A 24300-nucleotide genomic window follows, 5' to 3' on the forward strand; every position below is an offset into this window, starting at 1 on the left:
ACCTAGTCTGTACCAACAGTATATAACACTGTATACCACCTAGTCTGTACCGACAGTATATAACACTGTGTACCACCTAGTCTGTACCAACAGTATAAACACTGTGTACCACCCAGTCTGTACCGACAATATTTAACACTGTCTACCAAATAGTCTGTACCAACAGTGTATAACACTGTGTACCACCTAGTCTGTACCGACAGTGTATAACACTGTGTACCACCTAGTCTGTACCGACAATGTGTAACACTGTGTACCACATAGTCTGTACCGACAGTATATAACACTGTGTACCACCCAGTCTGTACCTTGTCTGTACCGACAGTGTATAATGCTTTGTACCATCTAGTCTGTATCTAGTCTGTACCTTGTCTGTACCGACAGTGTAAAATGCTTTGTACCATCTAGTCTGTATCTAGAGAAATGGTTAAGATGACTGATGCTGTACATGTGGAGCAGTTCAAAAACACAGCTGTATTTATTTTTTTAAATATTTCTTGGTACTTACCAACATATCTATTTGCTGTCAATATATGCACATGTATTATTGACATTAATACAACTATTATCAGTAAAGAATCCTATTATCATACATGCTAGGTCTGGTTGTTCAAAACTGCCTACCTGTCAATATATCTAGTAACTATTTATTACCATCATGATATATTTTTAACCTTTATATCATTTGAAAATAGAAATGATGAGCAACAACACCACTGAATCCGGTACAAAATGTAATGTTTGATTTACATCCTAAGTGGATATTATTAGTATATTATTTGTCGATACATGTACCTAGGAAACTATATACTGCCCATCAATGCCTAAACATCAGAAGTACTATTTACCCATTGACTCTGTATGAGAGTCCTCACTGCTGGCAGAGTCACCCTGTAAGTCGACGCTGTTGGTCGCAGTCTCAAAGCTAACACTACAGCTGATCATCGCACGTGCTGTCGTCAGCGCATCCTGCCAAACCACATTACCTGTAAAATAAAAGTATCCTACAGATTGGAATGTATAAACACAGGTAAACAATCACAGAATTTCCCATTATTGAAATGTGTATAATCCTAACTTTGTTGTTTTTACTGTTATGTCTAATGATGTAATTCTAGGAGTTGTAAATCACTGTACATAACTTACATGTCTAATGATGTAATTCTAGGAGCTGGAAATCAACTGTACCTTACTTACATGTCTAATGATGTAATTCTAGGAGTTGGAAATCACTGTACATAACTTACATGAGGCATCATCAATCCACTCTATTTCCCCAGGGGAGAATTCCTTGAAGTAACCAACCACATCCTTGCTGCTCATGTCATTGACACCACGCATGTGGATGGCCTCGAGACGAATCCCACGTCCATCACTGTCCGGTTTGTCCTCATCCAAACCCAAGCTAAAACATTTCAAAACATCAGTCAAGTATTTTACAGAAATGTCTATTGGATAGTCCTGAAATAGTCCATACTGGAATTTTTCTGTTTACATATCATTGTAATCCTGCAACAAATCAGAAACTCTGTGACATCAACTGGGACATCGATACTTGGTATATGGGTGGATTAGTCAAGTGGATAACACTCCAGCCTTCCACGCAGGCGGTCAGGGTTCGATCCCTGAGGTCGTCATAAGCATGGATATTCAGGGAAAAAGTTTTTCTCCTGTCCACACAACTCCAACAACCCAGGTGGAGTATAAATTGGTCTGGGGTGGATGTTGCGGTATCTGTGTTGTAGCATTCAAGTGAGGTTGGCACTATAATTATGACGTTGGAAGCATGGTCCCCCATACAAACAGATCAAATCACATCTTAAGCACACACGCAGACATACACACATAGGGAGATATTAGCCAGGTGGCATAAGACTAGTAGTTAGCGCCTGACAACTGATTTGATTAAATTATATGCTAATTGTATTAATTGTATATCTATATACTGTAAAGCGCTTTAGAGTGGTTTATGTTAGCTAGATAGGGCGCTATATCAAATGTTGTACATTATTATTATTATCATTATATCAATCTAACATTTTCTTAACTATCTGTCCCTATGAAGTATCGCTACATGTTCACCTGTAACCCCAGATCCAAGAGTTAGACTGATCTTTATTATGGGAAAATCTCTGAAGCTCATTATAGGTTGCACTATATTATTAAACTATTTGAATACATACACACTATAATCAATACATATAGCTACCTTCTGTATATTTTTTTCAGATTGATAGCAGGTGCCTGTTGTTCCTTCTCAGTGACCCCAAATCTCTTGGCTCTTTCAAGTCTTTTCTTTTTCTCGGTCTGAAAAAAAATATAGAAAATGCAATGCCATACATGAACTTGAATGAGGTGAACACTTTTGTTCAAATATGAACTACCGCCTCATATGTAGATCAGACATGAGTAACTCAATAATGACAACTACAATGTCTATCCATTTTACAAGATACAAGTTCTGAGAGACATGTGTATTACTAACAGAGTAAACCTACCCTGGCCTATGTAAGGATCATAAACAAGAGGCCCAGAGAGCCTGTGTCGCTCACCTGGATATTTAAACATTGTTGAGGTGAGGTGAACTAAAAACTTATAAGTTTAGTTTTAAAATTTATGATAGTTTCATGAGTTCAGAGCTAGACAGGAAGTGTAGATATATGAATAAATCAATTTTACACTAACCTTGGTAAATAGGCTTTTTTCATCTTTCTTTAAAACATAGTTTAATTTCCTCTTATTGCGTCAAAAATGTTCACGCTTCAAATAGCTTTTACACAATTTTCCTTTTGAAATAAACATTTACATAATTACCTTACATAGAATACATAGATAGTAATATACTGAAGTCTCAGAATTTTGCTGTTCTGAATTTCCTGTAATGAAAATTCCATCTATGGGATTATAATTGTCATATGTATGCTTTGACATAAATATAGCTTGTTTCCAAACAACCATGCTACACTTTGCCATCTAAATTGTCTGTGACGAAGATTGTCTTCAGACAGCTATGCTACATTAAATCTATACATACCTTGTCTGTGACGTCTACACCAGTAATGAAATCCCCGTCTTTATTTTTATATACCCTAGTGTGTGCCTGAAATTGAAAACAATAACATCATATATATAGTGTTTAAACTAATACAGGTATATTGTTACATTTTTTTTAAGTATCCACTGGAAATCAGTTAAGGAACATTATTGCCTGATCATGTAGCAACAGATCATACGTAAATGTTGTCTGTGATAACTGAATGCTGTTTTGTACAGAATTGCTTCGTGTCATCAGAACAGCGTTTATTATTTATTATACATACAGTATGCAGCATATGTATTTGTAGAAAATTGCATCTACTCCTTTTTAGGGGGTACAAGTTCATGTGTATGTATTTGTCAATGGGGAATTTTGAAATCATAGCCCAAATTGGCTTATCTACATTTATCAAGATTTTAGAGCAATGTGATTCTTCACTCCAGAGGTAGCATAACTTCATGTCCAACCATTGTACGCATAAGGGGCAGATCTCAACTGTTTCTGTTATGACTTTGTGGCTAATTCTCATTGGGTGGGGCACGACCAAGAACCAATCCTGGAACCATGATTTTGTTCCTTTCTTCACGCCCAGCAATTGTAGTTATAAAGTAGGAATCTAAACAGTTTCCATGTCATAATCCATGGACCAAAATCTCCCTGGGTGAGGCCGGACCCTGAGGCCAATCCTGGTTACATAGATATGTATTTTTCTAGATTCTAGAAACATGATGTTTGACTCTTCTGGCTGAATGTGTATATGGTTGGTTATGGAATAGGGATCACAACCATTTTTGTGTTATGATCAATTAACTCATGTAAGTCCCCTGGGGTGGAATTGACCCAGAGGCTATATACTAGTGGTATCATGTGGTATTGTGGATATACTTCTCTCTTCATGCCCAGCAAAAATATGTAGCTTTAGGTGAGGATCTTGCATTGGCTATTTCTAAGATAAACCATAAAAGTCCTAAAGGTGGGGTTGGAACCCAGATTAAATCCTAGAACATATGGCCTGAGCAACTATATGTTTATGGAGTGGAGATCACAACCATTTCAGTGTTATGGTCCAGAGATTAAGTCCCAATGGTGTGACCAGACCCAGGTGCCTATACTGGTAGCATGCATGGATGTTGTCTCCTAATGATCAGCAAAAATAGTAAGCTTTAGGTGGGGATCTTTAATTGGCTATTACCAAATATATACTCTTTTGACCCTTTGGATAAGCTGGTGTACTAATAATAATAAATATACAACAAATCATCTTTGTGATTAATCCACCATAAACCCATCCTGGAGTATTTTAATCTGGACCATGTTCTCTCCCAAATCCAAGTATTGTTCAATCTCCTGCAAAGGCTAAATTGATGGTGTAAATTCAAGGTAAATGTATAGGAATACAGGGGTAATAGGGGTACTGGTGGAATACAAACATTTTAATAGCTGGTCGTTTCGAATTCAGTACAAGTACTTCTGTAAAAAAAAAATGTACTTTCCAAATGTCTTTTCAATATACATTAAAACATTTTTTTAGCATGTCTTTGACTATTGTTTCAACCCGGCAGTTTGTTAAAGTGCATTCTGTGTTCTTAATGTCGCTGAATTTATATTTAAAATTCTTCAGCATTAAAGAATTTTGCCAAAAAGGTGCTCAAATAACTTATTTTTAGGTACTGAATACTGAAACATCTAGAATTCTTTCGAGCGTCTGGAGAACATTCTTTTTAGCAAATTGCCAATATTTATATTATATGTGGTTTACTGGTTTAATACTGGACAAACATCATAACTCATCATGGTCATCATCATCTTCCTGGACAGGAGCTGACCCTTAGGGTATAGCAAAGAACAGTTTCTAATTATCGCATACAACGAAGCAAACATCTGCGTAAATCACCTTTGTGAGTGCTCGAGTTTTGTTTTTCTCGTTCCTGCCAAGGTTTCCCAGACGGACATTGAATTCGACCTCATTATCATCGCTGTCATCACTGGCGTTGTATCTGTCGTCGTCTAAGTCTTCCTCTTCGTGGATAGAAACGATGTCAGCATTTTCATCATCCGATTCTGTGTTATCTATGCAGATTTTTAGGTTTGGAAACTTATCGGCATCCGCCATGTTTCAAAACCCAAACGATTCCGGTTTGGAAATTAGCCACGCTAGATTTGTAACGACAATTTTGATTGGCTGTTTTGAATGACAAAATTTTCGGACTTCTCTATAGCTAGTTCAATTTTGAGGAAGAAGTCTGGTGAATACCGAGTGACCAACATGGCGAGCTCCACTGCAGTTGTTGGAACAAGCATCTCAGTAAGATGTTTTTTGTTTATATTGCCTTATGTTTAATTTCCACCGCTACATTGATTTAAAAATTCTTAATTATTCATTTTCCATGATCCTGTATGTTTGGTGTCCAAAATGCAAACAAGGAGCAAAATACCCACATAAGATAATTTTCCCTAGAAAATATCAAAACGAAAGTGTGCCAATAAAATGGTCTTCTATATATATATATTTACTTATTATATTTTGCATATAATGACATAATTCACAGTGGCATTTTTTGACATAGTTAGCTCTGTTTCGCCCTAAATCCCGTTCGTACCACAAGTCGTTTCGCCCTAAATCTTGCCAGAGTTTCCTCTGGCCCTGAAACCAAACTTTAAAAGATATATGTCTGAGTGTGGGTAAGACATATACAGCCAGTAGTATATTTGTCTCTGGTCTGGTGTCAGGGCCAGAGGAAATCGGACTAACCTAAATCCAGTTTGCCCAAGATGTTTCACTCTAATATGAATATACATTGTTAAGTTATAAATATTTGTTGAAATGTTTGTAATTATTAAAAATCTTACTATTTTCATGTTTCATTAACAATTGTGTTAACATTAATAATAATAATATTTATTCATGGAAAAGGCAGATAATACAGGTTTATCACATTTCGCAGATTGGACATAAATATATATATAATCACAGATGTTATTTTATAAGTTATTTATGCCATATAACTAGTAATCAGTCAGGTGTTAAAACTGGATTGGATTAGATTAATTTAGGCTTTTACCTGTGATGACCCATACATATAAAGCCACATATGCATTATGACTTAATTCCAATGGGGTCCCTTGACAGGGTCTTGTTGTCGGGAGAATTTCATGTCGGTGTAGCCATATTGTATGTTTAGATCTGGTCGACCACGTACAAATCTATAACAAGTCTAATGACAAAAAGGACTAAGGGAGACCTAGAAAAACTTTAAATCGGAATATAATAGCCTGTTTACTGTTACATTGGTGCTGTTGGTTGTAAATACAATGTTTTTGCAAAGAGTGTTATAAGAATATCTCCTTTGTGTTTCGGCAGTAGAAAATTTGGCAAAGAGGTGTGGCCTCATTTGCATACAATATTTGTCTACTGTTCATTTGACAGACGACAAAAAGACTGGGTCAAGAATGAAACATTTCACTGTTTTTCAGGTATAGATTGGATCTCCAAACTACAAGACGAACATTCTTAAGCAATAATGAACTGTCTGGTCGCCAGTGATCGACCCAGTCCATTTCTGTTAAATAGTACATGTTAGTACACCTGTTTTTCTATATATTTCTCTGTTTTGTAGATACGTTTGAAAAACCTAGCTGTCAAATCCATTGCCCAGAGATGTGTAGAAGTGGATTCCATCATCAAGTCAACAGGAGGGAAGGTTTGCTGGTCTTTTATTAATAATTCCCAATCTGAGAAAAATATTTTGGTTCTGATTTTGAAACTTTTTATGATATATGCATTAAAAGCTCTATTAGATAAACAGAAACTCTGAAAAGTAAAACTTATATAAGTCTTATATACTGTTAGGAAAGTCCAATTTCAAGCATATCTATTAAATCAACAATGAAAACATTGAATTTCATAAAGTTAAGATCATAATGTAAACTTAAATATGAAAAAAATACCCCCTGAGAACAGATTAGTCCCTGGAAGCATCTGAATTTGTGTATTTTCTTAATGAAGATCTAGATCTAGAGCTATAAAGAAGATTTCAATTGAGTGATTTCGTTTTGCAGTTTTGCAGATACATTCTTATTTGGTATAATGTTATGACTAAAAATTAAGTCTGAAGCAGGAATTGTAGGCTGAGGTACCATTGCTTCAACCTGCTTGTAAAGAAATCATATTAGAATTATTTGTACTGCTCATTGAAAAGTTAGAAATTGATATGTTGCAGCATTGTGTGATCTGTTATAGTTATCTAACTTTTGCATCTTAAATTGATTTTTTATGGTTTGCGTAAACAATAATGATTATGGGTTAAATTTAAGTTAACGATTATTTAAATCTGTCTATTTTAGTGGAATATTTAATTTAAAAAAAACTATGAACAAATGTCTTAATTTCTGCACAGGAACTGAGAAATGCCCTCCCAGACCTGCTAGAGCACATCTTTGGCCTTGATACCGAGCCTGGATGGGGACTGGACATGCTTTGTCGTTCCAATAACACACATGACTTTGATGCAGTCAGGAAGCTTCTAGCCCCTGAGGGTCCTCTTTTAACACTAATAAGTAGTCTACAAGTGGACCAGTACATAAGCTATGAATTTCCAACAAAATATTTGCCTGTAAGTATTCTTGTTGATTTTTTTATTCCCCCAGAGAGAGTATCTTAATGTGGATTGCCAGGGTTAGGTAGCTCTAGATTTGCCCCACTCACAACATATGGCCTTGTTCTGTTACTTTGTAATTTTAAAATCTTATTTATAGGTCTGACAGAATATAGGGGAAAAGTGTTAATGTGCCACAATAAATATATTGTGATACAGACCCCATTATATTGCCTCTCTATAGTCATTCTAAAAGAGTATTGTTACACATGTTATCTTTTATTTTATCACTTCATCACATCGCATTTATTACGTGTTTTGGTCATGTAGATGCTTGATGGAGAAAGATAACTTTCAATCTTTTTAAACACCTGTGAAAATAGAAATTTCTCAGAAATGTTTGGTATTCTACACTTTCATTGAACTTCGTATAAGTTTTATAAAATTGACGGAAATTATCCTATGATGAAAGGTAAGGAATCGCATCATACCTTAACAAAATAGTATTTCAGTCACATATCATGGTAGTTCAGTACTTATGCTTATTTATAAGTACAGGTATAACAAATTAATTTCTAAATCTTCCATGGATGATCTTTGTACCTAGCTTTACTTTGTGCAAACATTATCATATTGATCAGATTCATAGCAATGTTTTGTAAAAAACTGTCGCTGAAACATGGTAACCATGATAACCTTGGTATCATTTTGTGTAGGCTCCTACAAGGAACATCATTGAAGAAGGAGGAATTCCTCTGTTTTATGCTAATAAACTACAGTACCAGAACTACGGACGACCGACAGTAGTGCTCAGTATCCTTTTACCAGAATTGAAAAGATTTACAAAATGCTAGATATACATGTAGCAGCAAATTTTTTTTTTGATATCCATAAATTTCTTATAACTGCAAGTTCAATTGATTTGTCTTTCTCTTTTGATCCATTAAAAACTAAAATAATGACCTGACCTTTTGTTTGTGATCTCAGAGTTGGTGATGTTTGTGTGAGTGCCCTTGAAATAGATAACCTTGACCTTTGTCAGATGCATTTGAGTGCTATCTGTTCCACTTTGTGTATTGCCTGGTGAGTCCTGCCTGGCAGAAGAGAAACCCGTCTTGGAACACACTGACTGACTGCCTGTATCCCTGTCTCATAGACGATTACCTTAGCTACTTCCTGCCACTACATAAAGACAGCCTGCCTGCAATGCCCCACACTATCTCTCCCATGCGCAGTCCAATGGCACACTCCATTATAGGGTATGTATGCATTTCTTTTACTGACCCAACACACCCTCCCATCTAAGATCTTGCTGTGCTTCTCATATCTCTCATCTCAGACAGAGATATCCCATGTGGTACCCTTTGCTAGATATTTTTATCTCGTCCAATCTGTCTGACACCTTTACACAAATTGCACATGGTGATATATTCAGTTGCACTCTAATGAAAATGAATAACCTGCTTTGAATGTATTCTTCATATTTGTCTATGTTGTTTTGATGCTTTTAGATTAACAATTTTATATATAAGGTATAATCTACTTGGAAACATGCATTTATTCTGATATTAACATACTCCACTTTTATACACAGAATTATTCAAACACTATTTAGTAGGGAAGAAGCTATATTACTTTTAGGCAGCAGATGGGATACTTGTAAACTGCAGTGAAATAAAAAAAAAAAAATAACTATTGAGGTGTGAGAAATAACTGAGCGAGATTTAATTATCTCAGGTTCAGTTGGGATTATGGTACAGATTCTGAGTCTTAGAATGAGGTTATCAGATCTTGCTTAATTACATGTAATACATTTATCTTACCTGCTATGTCCTACCCCATCATAAGGTTTTATTTTTCTCACCCATCCCACACACTATAGAACACATCATTAAAGATTAAGTACCCACCCCACACGTGGCAGTCCGACATCTACCCCTCCCCCAAGTCTGATCTGTTGCACACTCCATCATAGAGTAAGTATATGTACAGCCTTCTCCCACTCTTCACACATTTGACCTCACATTTGACTCTTTGTTTAACAGAGGAAAATCACCCAGTAATGTGACACCACCCAAGACAAGGTCAAGGTTAGGTCTACTGAAGTCTAGCTTCACAACCATGCCTAAACAACACACACAGGGCTCACCCGTGTTTGGTCAGAGTGAGGCAGAGACCTGGCGCTCGGAAACACTGCTCCAGGTCAGTTATAATGGGGATTTCATGTTAGCAGTTCTTTAACAAAATTTCTGAAATATGACACCGTAAATAATAAATTTTGTTTTAGACATAAGTTTTAATGTGAATGACAGTACAGTTTGTTTGCTTCAGCATTTCATCAGTAACTCTTAATAAAACCAATCTTTGCATTTTCATGTGAGGTGTATTGTCTGATGCTGTTTATTGATTGTAATAACAAATGAAATCTGATACTTGACATGGAAAATTAGTTACATGATAGATATGTATTACATTTGTACATATTTTGATGTTCTGTTACTGTCATGCTATTAAATATAATTGAAGCTATTTTTTCCAGACTTTAGTTGAGTTTTGGCTGAATCAGAACCCAGTTGAGGTTGAAAGACAACTGCTGACAGGCAGTGCTATGGTGGGTATATTGAGATATAAAATATATGATATTTAATCGATTCTGCTCTTATTAAAACAAAATGTCCAACTCCTTCAGAAACACAGATTTCCATTAAATTACTATTTGATCTTTTCAATGGACATTCATATGGCGTATTCCGGAGTCCAATAATAATAAATTATTGGGTGTGCATGTCTAACCATGAAATAGCTGTTATAAATGATTGATGTGATGTAAATCTGATAGAGGTATTTATCACTGTAAGTAGTACAGCATGTAGCTGGTGACAACTGTATAGCACTGTCTATTTTCCCCACCTCTACCGTAGACCATGTTTGCCCCTTCCCGGCGGCCTCGAGGACCATTTGACTATTTGTATGTGAGTATGACGTGTGGATGACCAGCCTGAACCACAATACCCACATATTATACTCTTGGTTTATTGTCATCCTTTTTGTTTTGTCAATCAGCTGTCCATGATAGACTGTAAGACACAAAGTATTAGTGCAGAATTGTTTAGCTGACAATCAGTTTTTTTAAAGTGATGTTGATAACACGATGTTAAGAGTAGAATGGTCTCCATTGTCTGATTGAACAGCATGGCACTATGTAACTGTGTTTCCCTATCATACTGCTACCCACATGGTATCTCTTACATAGGTATTCAATGAATTTCATAGCAAGCGACTTTGATCATCAACCATTGACAGTAACGAGGCTGTTCCATCTGATGTGGTTATATATGCTTATAAACAACCAATCACTGCCTTGCTTTCAAATAAACATGCATGCGCAGGCGATGTCTAGTTCCTGGTCCAGGCAAAGCAAAATGTAGATAGAGCCACAGTCTGCCACACATATGCATGGTAGCTTCTTGTTCCTCTGCACAGACACATTATATTGGAGCAAATTGGGTTCAATTCTTTTTGAGGTAGACCAGGGTCAGTTTAGTTGATGATCAAAGTCGCTTCAGTAACATCAAGTGCATCCCTCTGTTTTAATTGTAAAGAGTATGCCACTTCAATAGATAAAGTGAAAGACTATGATTCTTTCAAAAATTTACCGTGGAAAAAACTGTAGTGAATTTCACACAATTTTTAAACATAAAATCATAAATAGGAATTAGCTGGACTGCTTGAAATTGAACCTAGAAAAATAGGAATGAAATATCCAGTTTGACAGCAGAGACAAAAATGATGACAAAAGCTGCATGTTGTGGGGCTGAATGGTGAGACCAGTGTAGTTTTATGTCATTAGACTGTGGCCAGCTGGCACTAGTGTACCTGTAGTTAAACCACTGAGTATGTAGTTAAACCACTGAGTATGTAATCTTTGGATGTTGTACATCTTTGCATTCAGGTTTTATCCTGTTACTATATGATTATTTTTGCATTTATTCCTTTTATACATTGTATACTATTATGATTATATTAACTTTGCCTTGTTAAGAGATCATTTTTTGTGTCGCCTGCGAAAAGCTGGTGACACATAGCTATTTCTATGGCGGCGGCGTCCGCACAGAGGTTTTCGTGCAATAACTTGAGTTTCCTTGGGCCGATCAAACTCAAAATTGATGCAGTGCTTCCTTACCAAAAGTGCTTGCTTGGGATTGCTTTTCAGGTCCAAAGGTCAAGGTCACTGTTACTATAAATAGATAGCAAGTTCCTTAAAGTATTCTTCCCAGAATAACAGATTATATAACAAAATGATGCCATCCAAAAACATAATCTATGATTATTGCTTACTTTTAACATTACTTCTTGAAATGAAAAGTGTATCTATTTCTTCGTAATCTCCCAGCTTCCTGCGCAGGCGACACATCCACTTCCGTGGAATTCTTGTACTAGTTATTTATTATTTTTTTGTTCATTACCCATTATGTTGGTGTAATAATTTTTTGCTAGTTGTACAATTTTTTTAATGTTGTATGATATCATGGCTCCCTGCTGTCCCTCCGTTTGTCTGCTGGTCGGTCGGTCCGTCTATCTGTCCATGGATAAAAACCCTATCTGTGCGACGAGAGCAATTTCAACAAAACTTTTCAGTTTTGCCTTTTTACACAAAAAAAAGTTATTGCGTTAATTGTGCTTACGAACTCTGTCCTTACAAATTCTCTTAACCTATCTTACTTATTGCAAAGAAACTTTCTGAGAGTGATACAAGGGAATTGGTGTACTATGCCTGCTTTAAGTTTTGGGATTTAAAATGGCCACTGTGGCCTCTGATTGCTGAAGCAAGGTTAAGTTATATGAAATTAGACTCCGATTTTCTGAAGAAGAAGAAAGTATGTATTTTAGCTGAAGTTCTATGGGACTGGTTTTTGATACTGATGTCTAGCTTTTTTCATATCTTGTTACTCAACATCTTGTATAGAACACCAAAAATATGATTCTGCACATTCTTCTTTTTGTACTGCCTATATTGAAATGCATGCAATTGTAGATAGTTTTTATATTCTTACTATTTTTTTTTACATTTTGATAAGTTTTAAATGTTTACTCCTCTTTATAAGAGTTATCCCCCCTCCTTAAGTGTTACCTCCCCTTCTTCCAGAGGAAATCACCACAGTAGTCCTCCATATTCATGTTGATTTTCTCCCCTGAATGTGAAAGTATTTTGAGCATCTTGTAATAAAAAATGCATAACATTGACAGGATATTTTTTACTAGTAATGGTTGTGTGTCTTCATGAACAGCTTCTTGATGCCAAATTTTTGTTACTGAAAATATATTTGAAATAAGATTTTTTCTACACTTTTTTAGTATTTCTTTATAATTTCCGATTTTAAGAATTTCTTTAAATGATGTCATCTTTTTAACAAAGTTTAAAATAAAATAAATCACTTTGCTTTAGCTTTTCCAATGCACACCAATAAGAGAACATAAGTTACATGTTTACATATTTATTACATTCTTCCAAATGAAATATCAGAAACTGTTCGTAACGGAAACTCAACGTTCACTGCAGTTATATACAGAATGTTGTATTTTCACATGCAGATGAAGGGATGATACAATGGGTTATTGTTGTGGTTCACCTTTGCTACATACTCTCAGGTATTTTCTTCACAAACCATTGAGCACATTTTTGTAAACAAATCTCTCAGAGAATAGTAGTAAAAACAATAGAAGTGTGTTGGTAGCCCATTCAACAAATGTTGCGCAGTCTTATTGACATGAGTGACATCATTAGAATATGATATCAGATATAAGGCTTCCTACTTCTCCCCCCCCACCCCCTCCCCTTTTTTTTATTCAGTAATATTTTCTTTGTTTTACTTTAAAAATGTAAATTTTCACTCATGTTTCACACTTGTGAAAATATTGGTACTCTGCCATACACAAGTAATATACAGTATATATGCTATTTAACTCTTATATCCCTTATGTAATGCACCTGTATTCAACATTCAACTTTTTTATTTTTTAATTACAAATGTACTAACATGAATACTGATTGGATACAATAGTTTTTTTTATAAAAACATACACCTATATACACATTATATGGGGTTTCCTCTTTGTTAACTTTATTTGAACAATAGTGTAAACTTGCTGCTTGTTTCTCCTTTTTTCTGTGATAAATAAATCATGTTATATATCCCAGTCATGTGAGTTCAAAATGAAATATAATCTGACAACTAATTTCGACTAGCCATTACAATATTTTGATACAAACATTCTGTTGCATCCCACAGAACGCAACTTTTAATAACAGTAAAATAATGTGTCACGAGAGATTCCAGTATGATGCTTGTAAATTAATTTGATAACAAAGGACTGGTGGTTTTGAGAGTTTTAGTATACAACTACACTTGAAACTTAAATGCTTTTGTATATATATATATATATATATATATATATATCGGTAAGTTTTCAAATCATTCTTTTGAACAGTATGTAGTTAAAGCTGTTGATTTCCTGACTTATCATAATGAACTGTTAAGTCATTAACTACTCAGCTGTGTAGCTATAAATATCTGACACATGTACATTGTATACAGAGTTTTACCTTAATGATGACTGACTTATACATTCTCTTTGTAGGAACACTTCATGCCGAGTAAAAACCACACTCGCCTTGTACGCATGCTCATCAAACATATCCATAACTTTGTCAATACTGCGCCCCACGATGTGATGACATCATCGTACCAGACCCATCTGGTGTCGCCTCTCGATGAGTTTAAAAAGTAAGACAGCCGACACACCAGGATAAGTCTTCGAGGTTATCCTACACAGTCTGCCAACATCCTCCTTTTCTTTGTCTGTCTCTCATCGGTTAATGGATAATATTTTTCTTAAAGTCACATGCTACGTTACACATTATACCTCTGATTTGTGTGAGAGTTATCTTTTCTAAGGATGAAACGCTTGCATTTATACTCCCAAGTCTGTATTATGTGTCATGAGTTGTGTAACCTTTAATTATCATTTTTGGAATGGAGACATAATGATTTTTATCACTGTAGCTATATATCCCAAGAATACAAACAGTTTTGACTTTGATAGGTACTAGGTAATGTGTAGGTCAAGTTTAACACTGTAATTTACCAGTAATTAGTGAAGGTACATCCTTAATGCTGTTACCCAGAGATTGATTTCATGCTTGCTTTTTGAGAAAAATCTTCTGTAAGAAACTTTTACTTAGAACCTAGAAATTGTTGGTACATTTTTGTATTAAAATACATAAACTTGATGACATATTTGTCTCCTGGTAAAGAATGAAATAATAAAACATCAAATATTTAACAAATTAATTTTGAAAGTTCCCAGTGGTTCATTAGCACAGTTTTTACTGTAAGTTCCTGATACCTTCTTCAGCAAGGTCAGCAAAGAAAACACTTGATGAAGTAAAAATAAGCATGAAGACATTTTATATTCTAAGCCTTGTTACAGGAATCTAATCCCACACATCATCCAGAAGAAGTTGTATGCCTTCCTCAGACACGGATTCGACCGCTGGCCTCTGGATTCATCTTTTAGGCTGGTGAGTGAATGAAAAATGTTGGCACCAACCACCTTTAAACAAACATTGTACATGAATAAACAAACCGTGTGTGTGCAATCAGAACAGCTGACCTATCTATAAAATGTTTGGGAGTAAGTAGATGTTAAATGTTCCACAGGCATGACAAGCTAATTGTTAAAACCTTTCAACAATTATATATCAGATCACCATCTTTTCTGCATAAAAAAAAGCACCTTGACCTGTTTAGATGCTGGAGACTTGGTTGACGTACATCCAGCCGTGGCGCTACATCCCGAGTACCAACAACAACTGGACCAAGCAACGCCGTGATAGTGACTCGGATACCAAGGCTGTGGATGAAATCCGCTGGTCAGTATCTAACACTTAACATTGATGTAGAATCTTTCTCTGTCAGTACCATTTAGGGTTGAAATATTTATTCTAGGTATTACGATGTATTGCCTTTGTTGTTTAGCCCTGTGATATAATCTCCCTTGGCCTTTAGTACATTATTATCTGCCTTATTTTGACTGTAAGCACTACCTCTATTACTTGCCAGGCACCCTAGGTAATATTGCCTTCGATGTTTAGCCCTGTGATATTATCTCCCTTGGCCTTTGGTACATTATTATCTGCCATATTTTGACTATAAGCACTACCTCTATTACTTGCCAGGCACCCTAGGTAATATTGCCTTCGTTGTTTAGCCCTGTGATATTATCTCCCTTGGCCTTTGGTACATTATTATCTGCCTTATTTTGACTGTAAGCACTACCTCTATTACTTGCCAGGCACCCTAGGTAATATTGCCTTCGTTGTTTAGCCCTGTGATATTATCCCCCTTGACCTTTGGTACATTATTATCTGCCTTATTTTGACTGTAAGCACTACCTCTATTACTTGCCAGGCACCCTAGGTAATATTGCCTTCATTGTTTAGCCCTGTGATATTATCCCCCTTGGCCTTTGGTACATTATTATCTGCCTTATTTTGACTGTAAGCACTATTACTTACCAGGCACCCCTTTGTGGAGGACAACTTGCTGTTTTACACTGTGCTGTTTCAAGAGTTTCTGTGTCGCGTGTTCCGTATGGACCTCACCGCTCCCATCAATGGCCTTATGTTGTACAGGGTGGCAAAGGTAATCATTGAACCATTGTGGTGATGTTGTACAGGGTGGCAAAGGTAATCATTGAACCATTGTGGTGATGTTACTATCCTAAACTAATCATTACTTGGTCCACTGTAGCTATCAACTCAAAAAACTATGTAAATGACTCCTTAAAGCTAAAATATATTTATATGTGATTAATTAACATAAATTCTACTGTACATTTTACAATGGATATATATCATGTCTTCTGAATATATGATGTATATTAAATTTGATAAATAAACATCTTAGAATTGCTATTATTTAGTACCTCCACCAGCAAACTGTTTGGAACTCACTTAACTGTGCAAATGTCAAATCAAATGATAGGTTGTTAATATGTTCAAGTGACTCAAGTATAAATAAAATTCATAGCATTGAGGGTGGACAGGGTGTCTTTAACTTGTCGGCCAACAGTTCAGTCCCGTCATCAGTCTTTTCTACAGGCAAGGCATGAAAAGGTCCTGCTACATTGTAGGTCACCGTAGGTGGATATCTAACATTGGTTTGCTTAGCATGTTTTCATTTAGAAATCAGTCTCAAGTGTGTAGGTTTATTTGACTGTAACTTTGATACAATCACAGAGGATGCAACAGAAACAGAATATTTTAATAACAGGTTAGGCATTAGATTGTATTCAATTTCCAATGAGTGGTGGTTGGTTATTATGTTTAACTAACGAGAGTAAGATAGACATGATAATCCACCATCACAAGTTTGGGGAGCTTTTTCTCCTGAAACCTTCAGATATTACATATGTTTTTCTTGGGAATCTCTAACTCCTGTTTCCATTTTGGGAAGCAACGGCCACGACCTATTATGTCACAATGGAAGATAACATCTCAAAGCATCGTTCGTTTTAATCATAATTAGATGATTGACCAATGAAAGAACATCCAGGGTGTTTACCAATTCCAATGAGTCCGGAGTGTGGAAACCTATAGTGGTTGTGGAAGAAATGTATATCATGTATTTACTTTGAATTTACAGAATCTTAAGGCTGTTTTTCTTCAAATTCAGGTATTCAGTCTCCAAAACCTGTCGGCTCTAATACGCACAGGTACGTATCACTGTGTCCTTTGGACATACAGACACAGCTGTAGAATTATCAGTAATCTATCCTCCTAAATTAATCTTCAAAGTTAAACACTGAATAAAGTGGATATTTTACTCATAGTTAGGTTCAATTACTGCACATATTTGGATACATTATCATCTCCAACAAAATTAGTTACCATACTTGCCAACTCTCCCTATTTTAGAGAGAGACCCTAAAATTGGGCATTTTCATCAAGTGAATTTGCTAAATTATTCTTATTTTCTAAGATCTGATGATTTCATCTGAAAGAACAGCTCAAAAGATGTCTTTCAAAAGTGTTATTTTTTCCTAGAGTGTACATACACACATTTTATTAATGTATTTAATTCTGACCACGCATAATCTCCCCCAAGGAAATTCTAAAAAGTATGAGTTAATGATTGATGATGTGTATCACAAAAAAAGGTAACAAAATGTTTCTATCTGTACATGGGAAATGAAGGTACTGTACAATAATGATGTGCTTGATTGAATATAGAAGAGAATCTGATGTGATTCTATAACAAAAGGATCTACTATGTCTTTGATTATGTATCCTGTAGCTGAGCGGGATCTTTGTTCCTCCCTGTACCGGTCACTACGATTGTCCCCGACCCACGACCTGGGAGGTAGTTATCTGTCCCAGGAGACCAACCTCAGCCTGCACACACAGATCTCCGAGCTAGAACGGTCTGGTTTCCAGTATTCTCCTCTGTTTGGGCCTGCGGCAGAACCAACCATGCTGGCTGTAGGTTTCATACACCAATTACATACACTTGAAACTTCTATCATTACATAGACTAAAGCCAATTTATGTGGCAGAATATTTGTGAATAATACTTATCTGAACCTTTAAAACATAGAGTACTGCAATTTATCAAATCAATGATTTTTTAGTCCATATATATTTCAGGCTTGACAAATTTGTTTTTTCTTTTTACATTGTAATGTAAAGGGTGTGTAATTAATCTTATTAATTTCGCCAAAAAACCACCTTCATTGTAACTATAGGTTGAGGTAAGCTAACTCCTATTACCATAAGTGTAGTTTTGTACACACTATATATTAGTGTCTGGGCCATTACAGGTAACTGATGTAATGAGACAGATATGCCAGGCCAAGACTACCATCACTAGTGTGGAATCCTCTCGGACAAAGGCATCAAAATCTGGACTGTCCTCACTCTTTGATATGTCTAGCTGGTTTGAGGACCAAAACAAGAGTTTTGGAGACCTCAGTGTTGCCGAGGTGAAGAAACTTCATAGTTACCTTGAGATGAGCATCAAAGGATTATGTAATGTATTTGAGGTTAGTACTTTTGAAAAATGTATTAAACTGTCTAAGACCAGGACTTTTTTTCAATCTGTCCATTTATTAAGTTTTGTTTAATATGAAAATCTTTAAGACAATAAGATATACTGGTGAATATTTGCCACAGTTATTTTTTTCTGCCATCCATTATGAGGACAAATTTGTCATGACAGCAGTAATTATTACAAAGAATACTGGACATAGCAAGTCCACTGTGATGTGTTCCTGTTCCTGTTCCCGTTCCTATGGAGTTAATTGGTGAAAGTTGAATACGTAAATATTAGGCGAAATATTCCAATTACACAGTACTCTATGACATAAATATTCGTGCATACTTCCTTCAACAGTTTTTCAGTCACAAACTCACTAATATAATTTAACTTGAACAGACTGCAGGTATGTTTGTACTTGAGTCAAATAAATTATTCCTACACTTCCTCATATTTCCACTGCAGCCACAAAAACTGCAAAAATAGAAATATAAAGTTCCCTGTTGTATGATTTGAGGACATTTATGGAATGTTGACCTTTACTGTCACTGACCCTCAAATCAAGGTTAAGGTCAAATTGAGGACAATTTGATGATGCTTCAGAGATGTCTACTAAATGATGTGCATATAATATTGTATGTTCTTTCTATATGTGTATTGCTAGTGTTCGGAAATGTCTCCATATTTCAAACTATATGTACTGTTTGTGTTGTGAATTATTTGTCCACGTATAACACAGTGTTTGTATTGTTAGCGGAAAGATCTTTTTGGGTACATATTTTACTCTACACCAAGTATTACATGAAGTTCTCGTTATTGATCAGATCCCGCCTGTAGAGTACCTGACCCACGGTATGTGCTCCTCTCCGTATGACCAGACATCAGTGTTGGGACAGACCTCATTTCTGGGCAGCCTGTCTGAGCCTGGGACACCCGACTGTGAGGATACAGAGGACGGTTTCAGACTTACACCACTCGGTAGATACCAGGTCAGTGATACAGGGAATGAACTGTGACCCTTGAACCAGCAAACCAGAAAAGAGTTCTTACAATGATATTACTTCTTTATAGCGACAGAAATATGACTTAAATTATAAAAAAATCCTTCTGAAAAGCTATTAAGTTTTGGATACTTTTTAATTACGTTTTTGTGGTAAAAAAATGTACCTATATATTTTTATATTTGTTTGTAATGACTTATATTTTTTGGATTGTAACTGGTAGTTAAGAAAGATAAAAACATTTTTATGAAAGTATGGATTAAGATTAAGTGTATTGTATAAAACATTTTGATATAAAATATCACTCCATCATTTCAAAAAATTGAAATAGGCATATTCATGCTATATGCTATAGTTTACATCACAAGCCCACCAAAATTGGTGCAAATTCTGTTATTGCCCTTTCTGTCTGTTTAAATAACCTTTTGACCAGTTATTCCAACAGTTTTTGACCAAATCTTTTGAGATTTGGTATGTGTGTGTTGAGAATCATATGAAAATGCATTTATCATAAAATGGGAATGCCAGTTAAATCTTTATGACAATCCTGGCCCTTTGTCAATAAAACTACACTCTGGAACCTTTCAATTAAATATTTTAAGATTTGGTGTGTTCTAAAATCAATGAAGCATCCACATAGTAACCTGTGATATGTAGTTCCCTTTTATTAGTTTTATATCTGGGCTTGAAATTCTTCCATATGCATTGCTCTTGTTGTATATATTTTGGTGGTGAATTGTTCTACAGAATACAGAGACAATGTTGCTGCAGTTTAACTTCCGCCTTTTTTGCCTCAGTGAAGGTGAATTTATGAAGAAAGCAAATATGAGTACACGATATACAATGAAATTTACACTGGGTGTAACACTGGGTGTATACGTAACACTGGGTGTAACACTGGGTGTAATACCGGGTGTACATGGATTTTATAGGCAAAGGGCGAATATTTTACTGGGTGTTAGTTTCCTGGTACCCGTATATAGTACGTACAAAATAAAAAAAGTATAAAAAAATGCAGCTTAATGCAATAATTGTTGAATTGTACAGGGCATGTGAACATGTTTCTTGCAGATGATGAATCGGATGAAAAAGTTTGATGTTGGTTACCAAGGGGACCCAGCCTTGCAGCCAATCAGAAGTTTTGAGAATGCCTTACTTGTACGCTTACTTCATCAGTTCTGCCTGTTTTTTAACACGCATGTAAGTACAGATCAGTGTGTTGTAGGTAAGGATAATGGGTGATAGGACATGTCCAGTGTATCCCCACACATAAAGTACAGATCAGTGTGTTGTAGGTAAGGATAATGGGTGATAGGACATGTCCAGTGTATCCCACACATAAAGTACAGATCAGTGTGTTGTAGGTAAGGATAATGGGTGATAGGACATGTCCAGTGTATCCCCACACATAAAGTACAGATCAGTGTGTTGTAGGTAAGGATAATGGGTGATAGGACATGTCCAGTGTATCCCACACATAAAGTACAGATCAGTGTGTTGTAGGTAAGGATAATGGGTGATAGGACATGTCCAGTGTATCCCACACATAAAGTACAGATCAGTGTGTTGTAGGTAAGGGTAATGGGTGATAGGACATGTCCAGTGTATCCCCACACATAAAGGTCTCTTTCAAGATATGGTCTCATCTGAAAACTCAGCCAAAAAAGCGGAGATAAAAATGCAGTTTGCAGTTTAATAAATAAGAATATATCAAGAACTATATGCCCCTCTTTTATGAGTGCACTAAATCTGAGTTATTTCCTAAATTATACATGTGAATTGACATTGCTCTTTGCAGAAACAATGTAAACTTGCAATAGCCAAATTTTAGTTTCGGTCAGGCATGTTTGTGTAAGTGCTGATTTCCAAAGGTCGGCTTGGTTCAGATCAGAGCCTGCCGTTCTTCGCAATTTATTATTTCATCAACCAGTAAAAAAAGGCAAAAGACATTAACAAAAACGTATATATACTTGTACTTGAATATCTGGGTCACTTTCATGTATACCACTTGAAACAGTTCAGGTGGTGTAAACACACGCACCTGGATGGAACTTACAGGCAGAGTTAAAAATGCACGGTTTCAGAGTTTTGTGAAAAAGCGAAAAAAACGAATCACTTGAAAATATATTTTGAACAGGCATGTAAAATTTGCGCCACGCCGAGATAACCTTTACTGGTCATTTTCATCACCAGCATTTCTTTTAATCTATCTGATTTGTTGTCAAATTCCACAAATTAGCATTTATTCTAAGATTTTTGTTTTCAGTTTCACTCGGAGATCCTGAACCTTTACTACAGAGAAGGAATCTTCGGGAAAATGTTCCAGGTGTATCTGTCCCCCCCACTCATGCCAGACAAAAATCTTAATTCACCGATTTCAAAAAACATGCAAAAGGAACTCGAAACACCAAGACTTAGTCTTCGCTTTTTGGCGAACTATCGTAACTTGATGTATCTAGGACTTGTGTATGTTTTCATGAGATTTCTGTTCGGACTCAGTCCGATAGGATACTTTTTCTTTCTGTTATTCTGTGGAATTGTGATCGGATTCCTTCGAGCGTTAGCACAACCGAGACAAATAGCACACCTACAAAGTGATACGTGATGGACAGATTCTCATATACTACAGTGATAACCGTGTCTCCTGGTACAAATAGGAGGTGATACAGGAGAGGCAGCTGGCTGTAAATTACTGACTAAGTTATGTATTCTGGGCATACACAGGAAGCAATGCATGAAATGCAGACTGCTGTAGACTACTGACCTGACTTATACAGCTGGAACATAGATGATTCACAAAAGGCAGACTGCTGTAGACTACACTTCCATCTATCATAGAGCCCTGATTGCTGGTAGGACTAACTGTGGCTTGAATATATACTAGACAAGAAAATGTTGATATTTTCGAAACCTTACAGTACGTGTTCATCCAGTGGTAGTGACAACACAGGTCAGTCAGATACGTACTGAATCACCTGAACAGTTAGGGCTCTCAATCACAGACAGCCAATGATGTCACCTGGACAGTTAGGGCTCTCGATCACAGACAGCCAATGATGTCACCGGGACAGTTAGGGCTCTCGATCACAGACAGCACAATGATGTCACCCGGACAGTTAGGGCTCTCAATCACAGACAGCCAATGATGTCACCTGGACAGTTAGGGCTCTCAATCACAGACAGCCAATGATGTCAACGTGCACAGTTAGGATTGCTGTAGACTTAGGAACAGCGACAGATCAAGGTTGTTGTGATTTCAGTCACATAGACAGTTGTGCTTAGAGTACCTATTCATGGGTTTAGTTACTTGTATCATCAAAACCAGAGTTCAAATCGAATCCAGGAAGCAATCTGTGATGAATTTTTTTTAATTCATAGACCTTCTGAATGCCAAAAATAAAAACAAACAAAAACCAATTTGATTCAAATACAAGCTAGCTAATGGCCACTGTATAATTATAAACAGTGTATTTACTACTGCTGAATGATTCAAATTCAGATTTAAATTAAAACCATGGAATATATTATTTGATTATGAAAGGAACAATGCTGACATTACTGTTACTTAATTGTTTAAATGAGTTTCTGTTATTTGGAGTAATGTTGTGGTTAGAGTGATTAACAAGCTTATATCATATACCTAACAAATAACAACAAAATACTCCTAGTATACTGTTCACCTTGAAAATGTTCACCAGTTTAACTTTTCGCCCTCCATAATGAGGTAGAATTTATAGTAATAGCAAACATTAGTATATATAAACTTTATTTATTTTACAACAATTATGAAACAAATTTTCACAACTTATATTAATCACTCTTGTTGCCCGGATGGTCTTAATGTGGGAGGAAACCAGAGTACCTGGAGAAAACCCATGTGGTCGGGCAGGTGACCCCATATGTTTTTCACGTCCGATCATGGAATCGAACCCTCGACGCCTTGGTGAAAGGCAAGTGTGCTATCCACTGCGCCACCAGACCAACCCATTACACCACCAAACATTAGTAGACAGCATCATTAATAATTAATAATCAAATGTGAAGGGCAGAATTAGCACTGGATGGATATGGATTGTGTAGCTAGGGTGAAAGTTTCCCGTTATACAGTAGATGTAAGTGATTTAATCTACAACAAATCATCTGTGTTGACAGTATTTATTTTTATAATCAACTTTGTACACATGAGATATCTAATATGTATGCAGAGTAAATGTTTAGTTTGTATGAGGTGAGAATTGATACATGTATGCTTTATATGGCTTTACAGTTCTTGAAACAGGAGATATGAGCAGAGAGGTTGCAGGAGTATCATAAAGTGGGAAAAGATACCAGGTGGGAGAGTTGGGGAAGAGATAAAGTGGGAAAAGATACCAGGTGGGAGAGTTGGGGAAGAGATAAAGTGGGAAAAGATACCAGGTGGGAGAGTTGGGGAAGAGATAAAGTGGGAAAAGATACCAGGTGGGAGAGTTGGGGAAGAGATAAAGTGGGAAAAGATACCAGGTGGGAGAGTTGGGGAAGAGATAAAGTGGGAAAAGATACCAGGTGGGAGAGTTGGGGAAGAGATAAAGTGG

The 24300-nt window shown here is 36.1% G+C and overlaps 2 protein-coding genes across 3 annotated transcripts in view; one reads left to right on the forward strand and one right to left on the reverse strand.

Annotated features, from left to right (window-relative positions):
- LOC110445821 (nuclear cap-binding protein subunit 3-like) overlaps nt 1–5195 on the reverse strand; it is a 19975-nt gene extending 14780 nt beyond the window's left edge. The window contains exons 1-5 of the mRNA XM_021490619.1: nt 4932–5195; nt 3035–3100; nt 2210–2307; nt 1248–1405; nt 849–986 (exon numbers count right to left, since the gene is read on the reverse strand). Of these exons, the coding sequence (XP_021346294.1) occupies nt 849–986; nt 1248–1405; nt 2210–2307; nt 3035–3100; nt 4932–5150 (679 nt within the window). The 5' untranslated portion in view covers nt 5151–5195. The remainder of the gene's footprint in view (nt 1–848; nt 987–1247; nt 1406–2209; nt 2308–3034; nt 3101–4931) is intronic.
- A 94-nt stretch (nt 5196–5289) lies between these two features.
- LOC110445822 (sphingomyelin phosphodiesterase 4-like) lies at nt 5290–24300 on the forward strand. 2 transcript variants are annotated; one of them, XM_021490620.1, is made up of 18 exons: nt 5290–5342; nt 6655–6738; nt 7435–7650; nt 8349–8445; nt 8675–8891; nt 9678–9834; nt 10172–10243; nt 10554–10604; nt 14272–14417; nt 15124–15214; nt 15444–15565; nt 16214–16337; nt 17370–17409; nt 17991–18175; nt 18514–18735; nt 19553–19717; nt 20801–20929; nt 21996–24300. In XM_021490620.1, exons 1-18 carry the CDS (start codon nt 5304–5306, stop codon nt 22332–22334), a joined length of 2496 nt encoding a protein of 831 aa, XP_021346295.1. In that variant the 5' UTR covers nt 5290–5303; the 3' UTR covers nt 22335–24300. The 2 variants fall into 2 exon arrangements, with proteins under 2 accessions (XP_021346295.1, XP_021346296.1); XM_021490621.1 differs by lacking the exon at nt 10554–10604.

This window comes from Mizuhopecten yessoensis, unplaced genomic scaffold (genome assembly GCF_002113885.1).
Source record: "Mizuhopecten yessoensis strain PY_sf001 unplaced genomic scaffold, ASM211388v2 scaffold2383, whole genome shotgun sequence".
Lineage (NCBI taxonomy): Eukaryota > Metazoa > Mollusca > Bivalvia > Pectinida > Pectinidae > Mizuhopecten > Mizuhopecten yessoensis.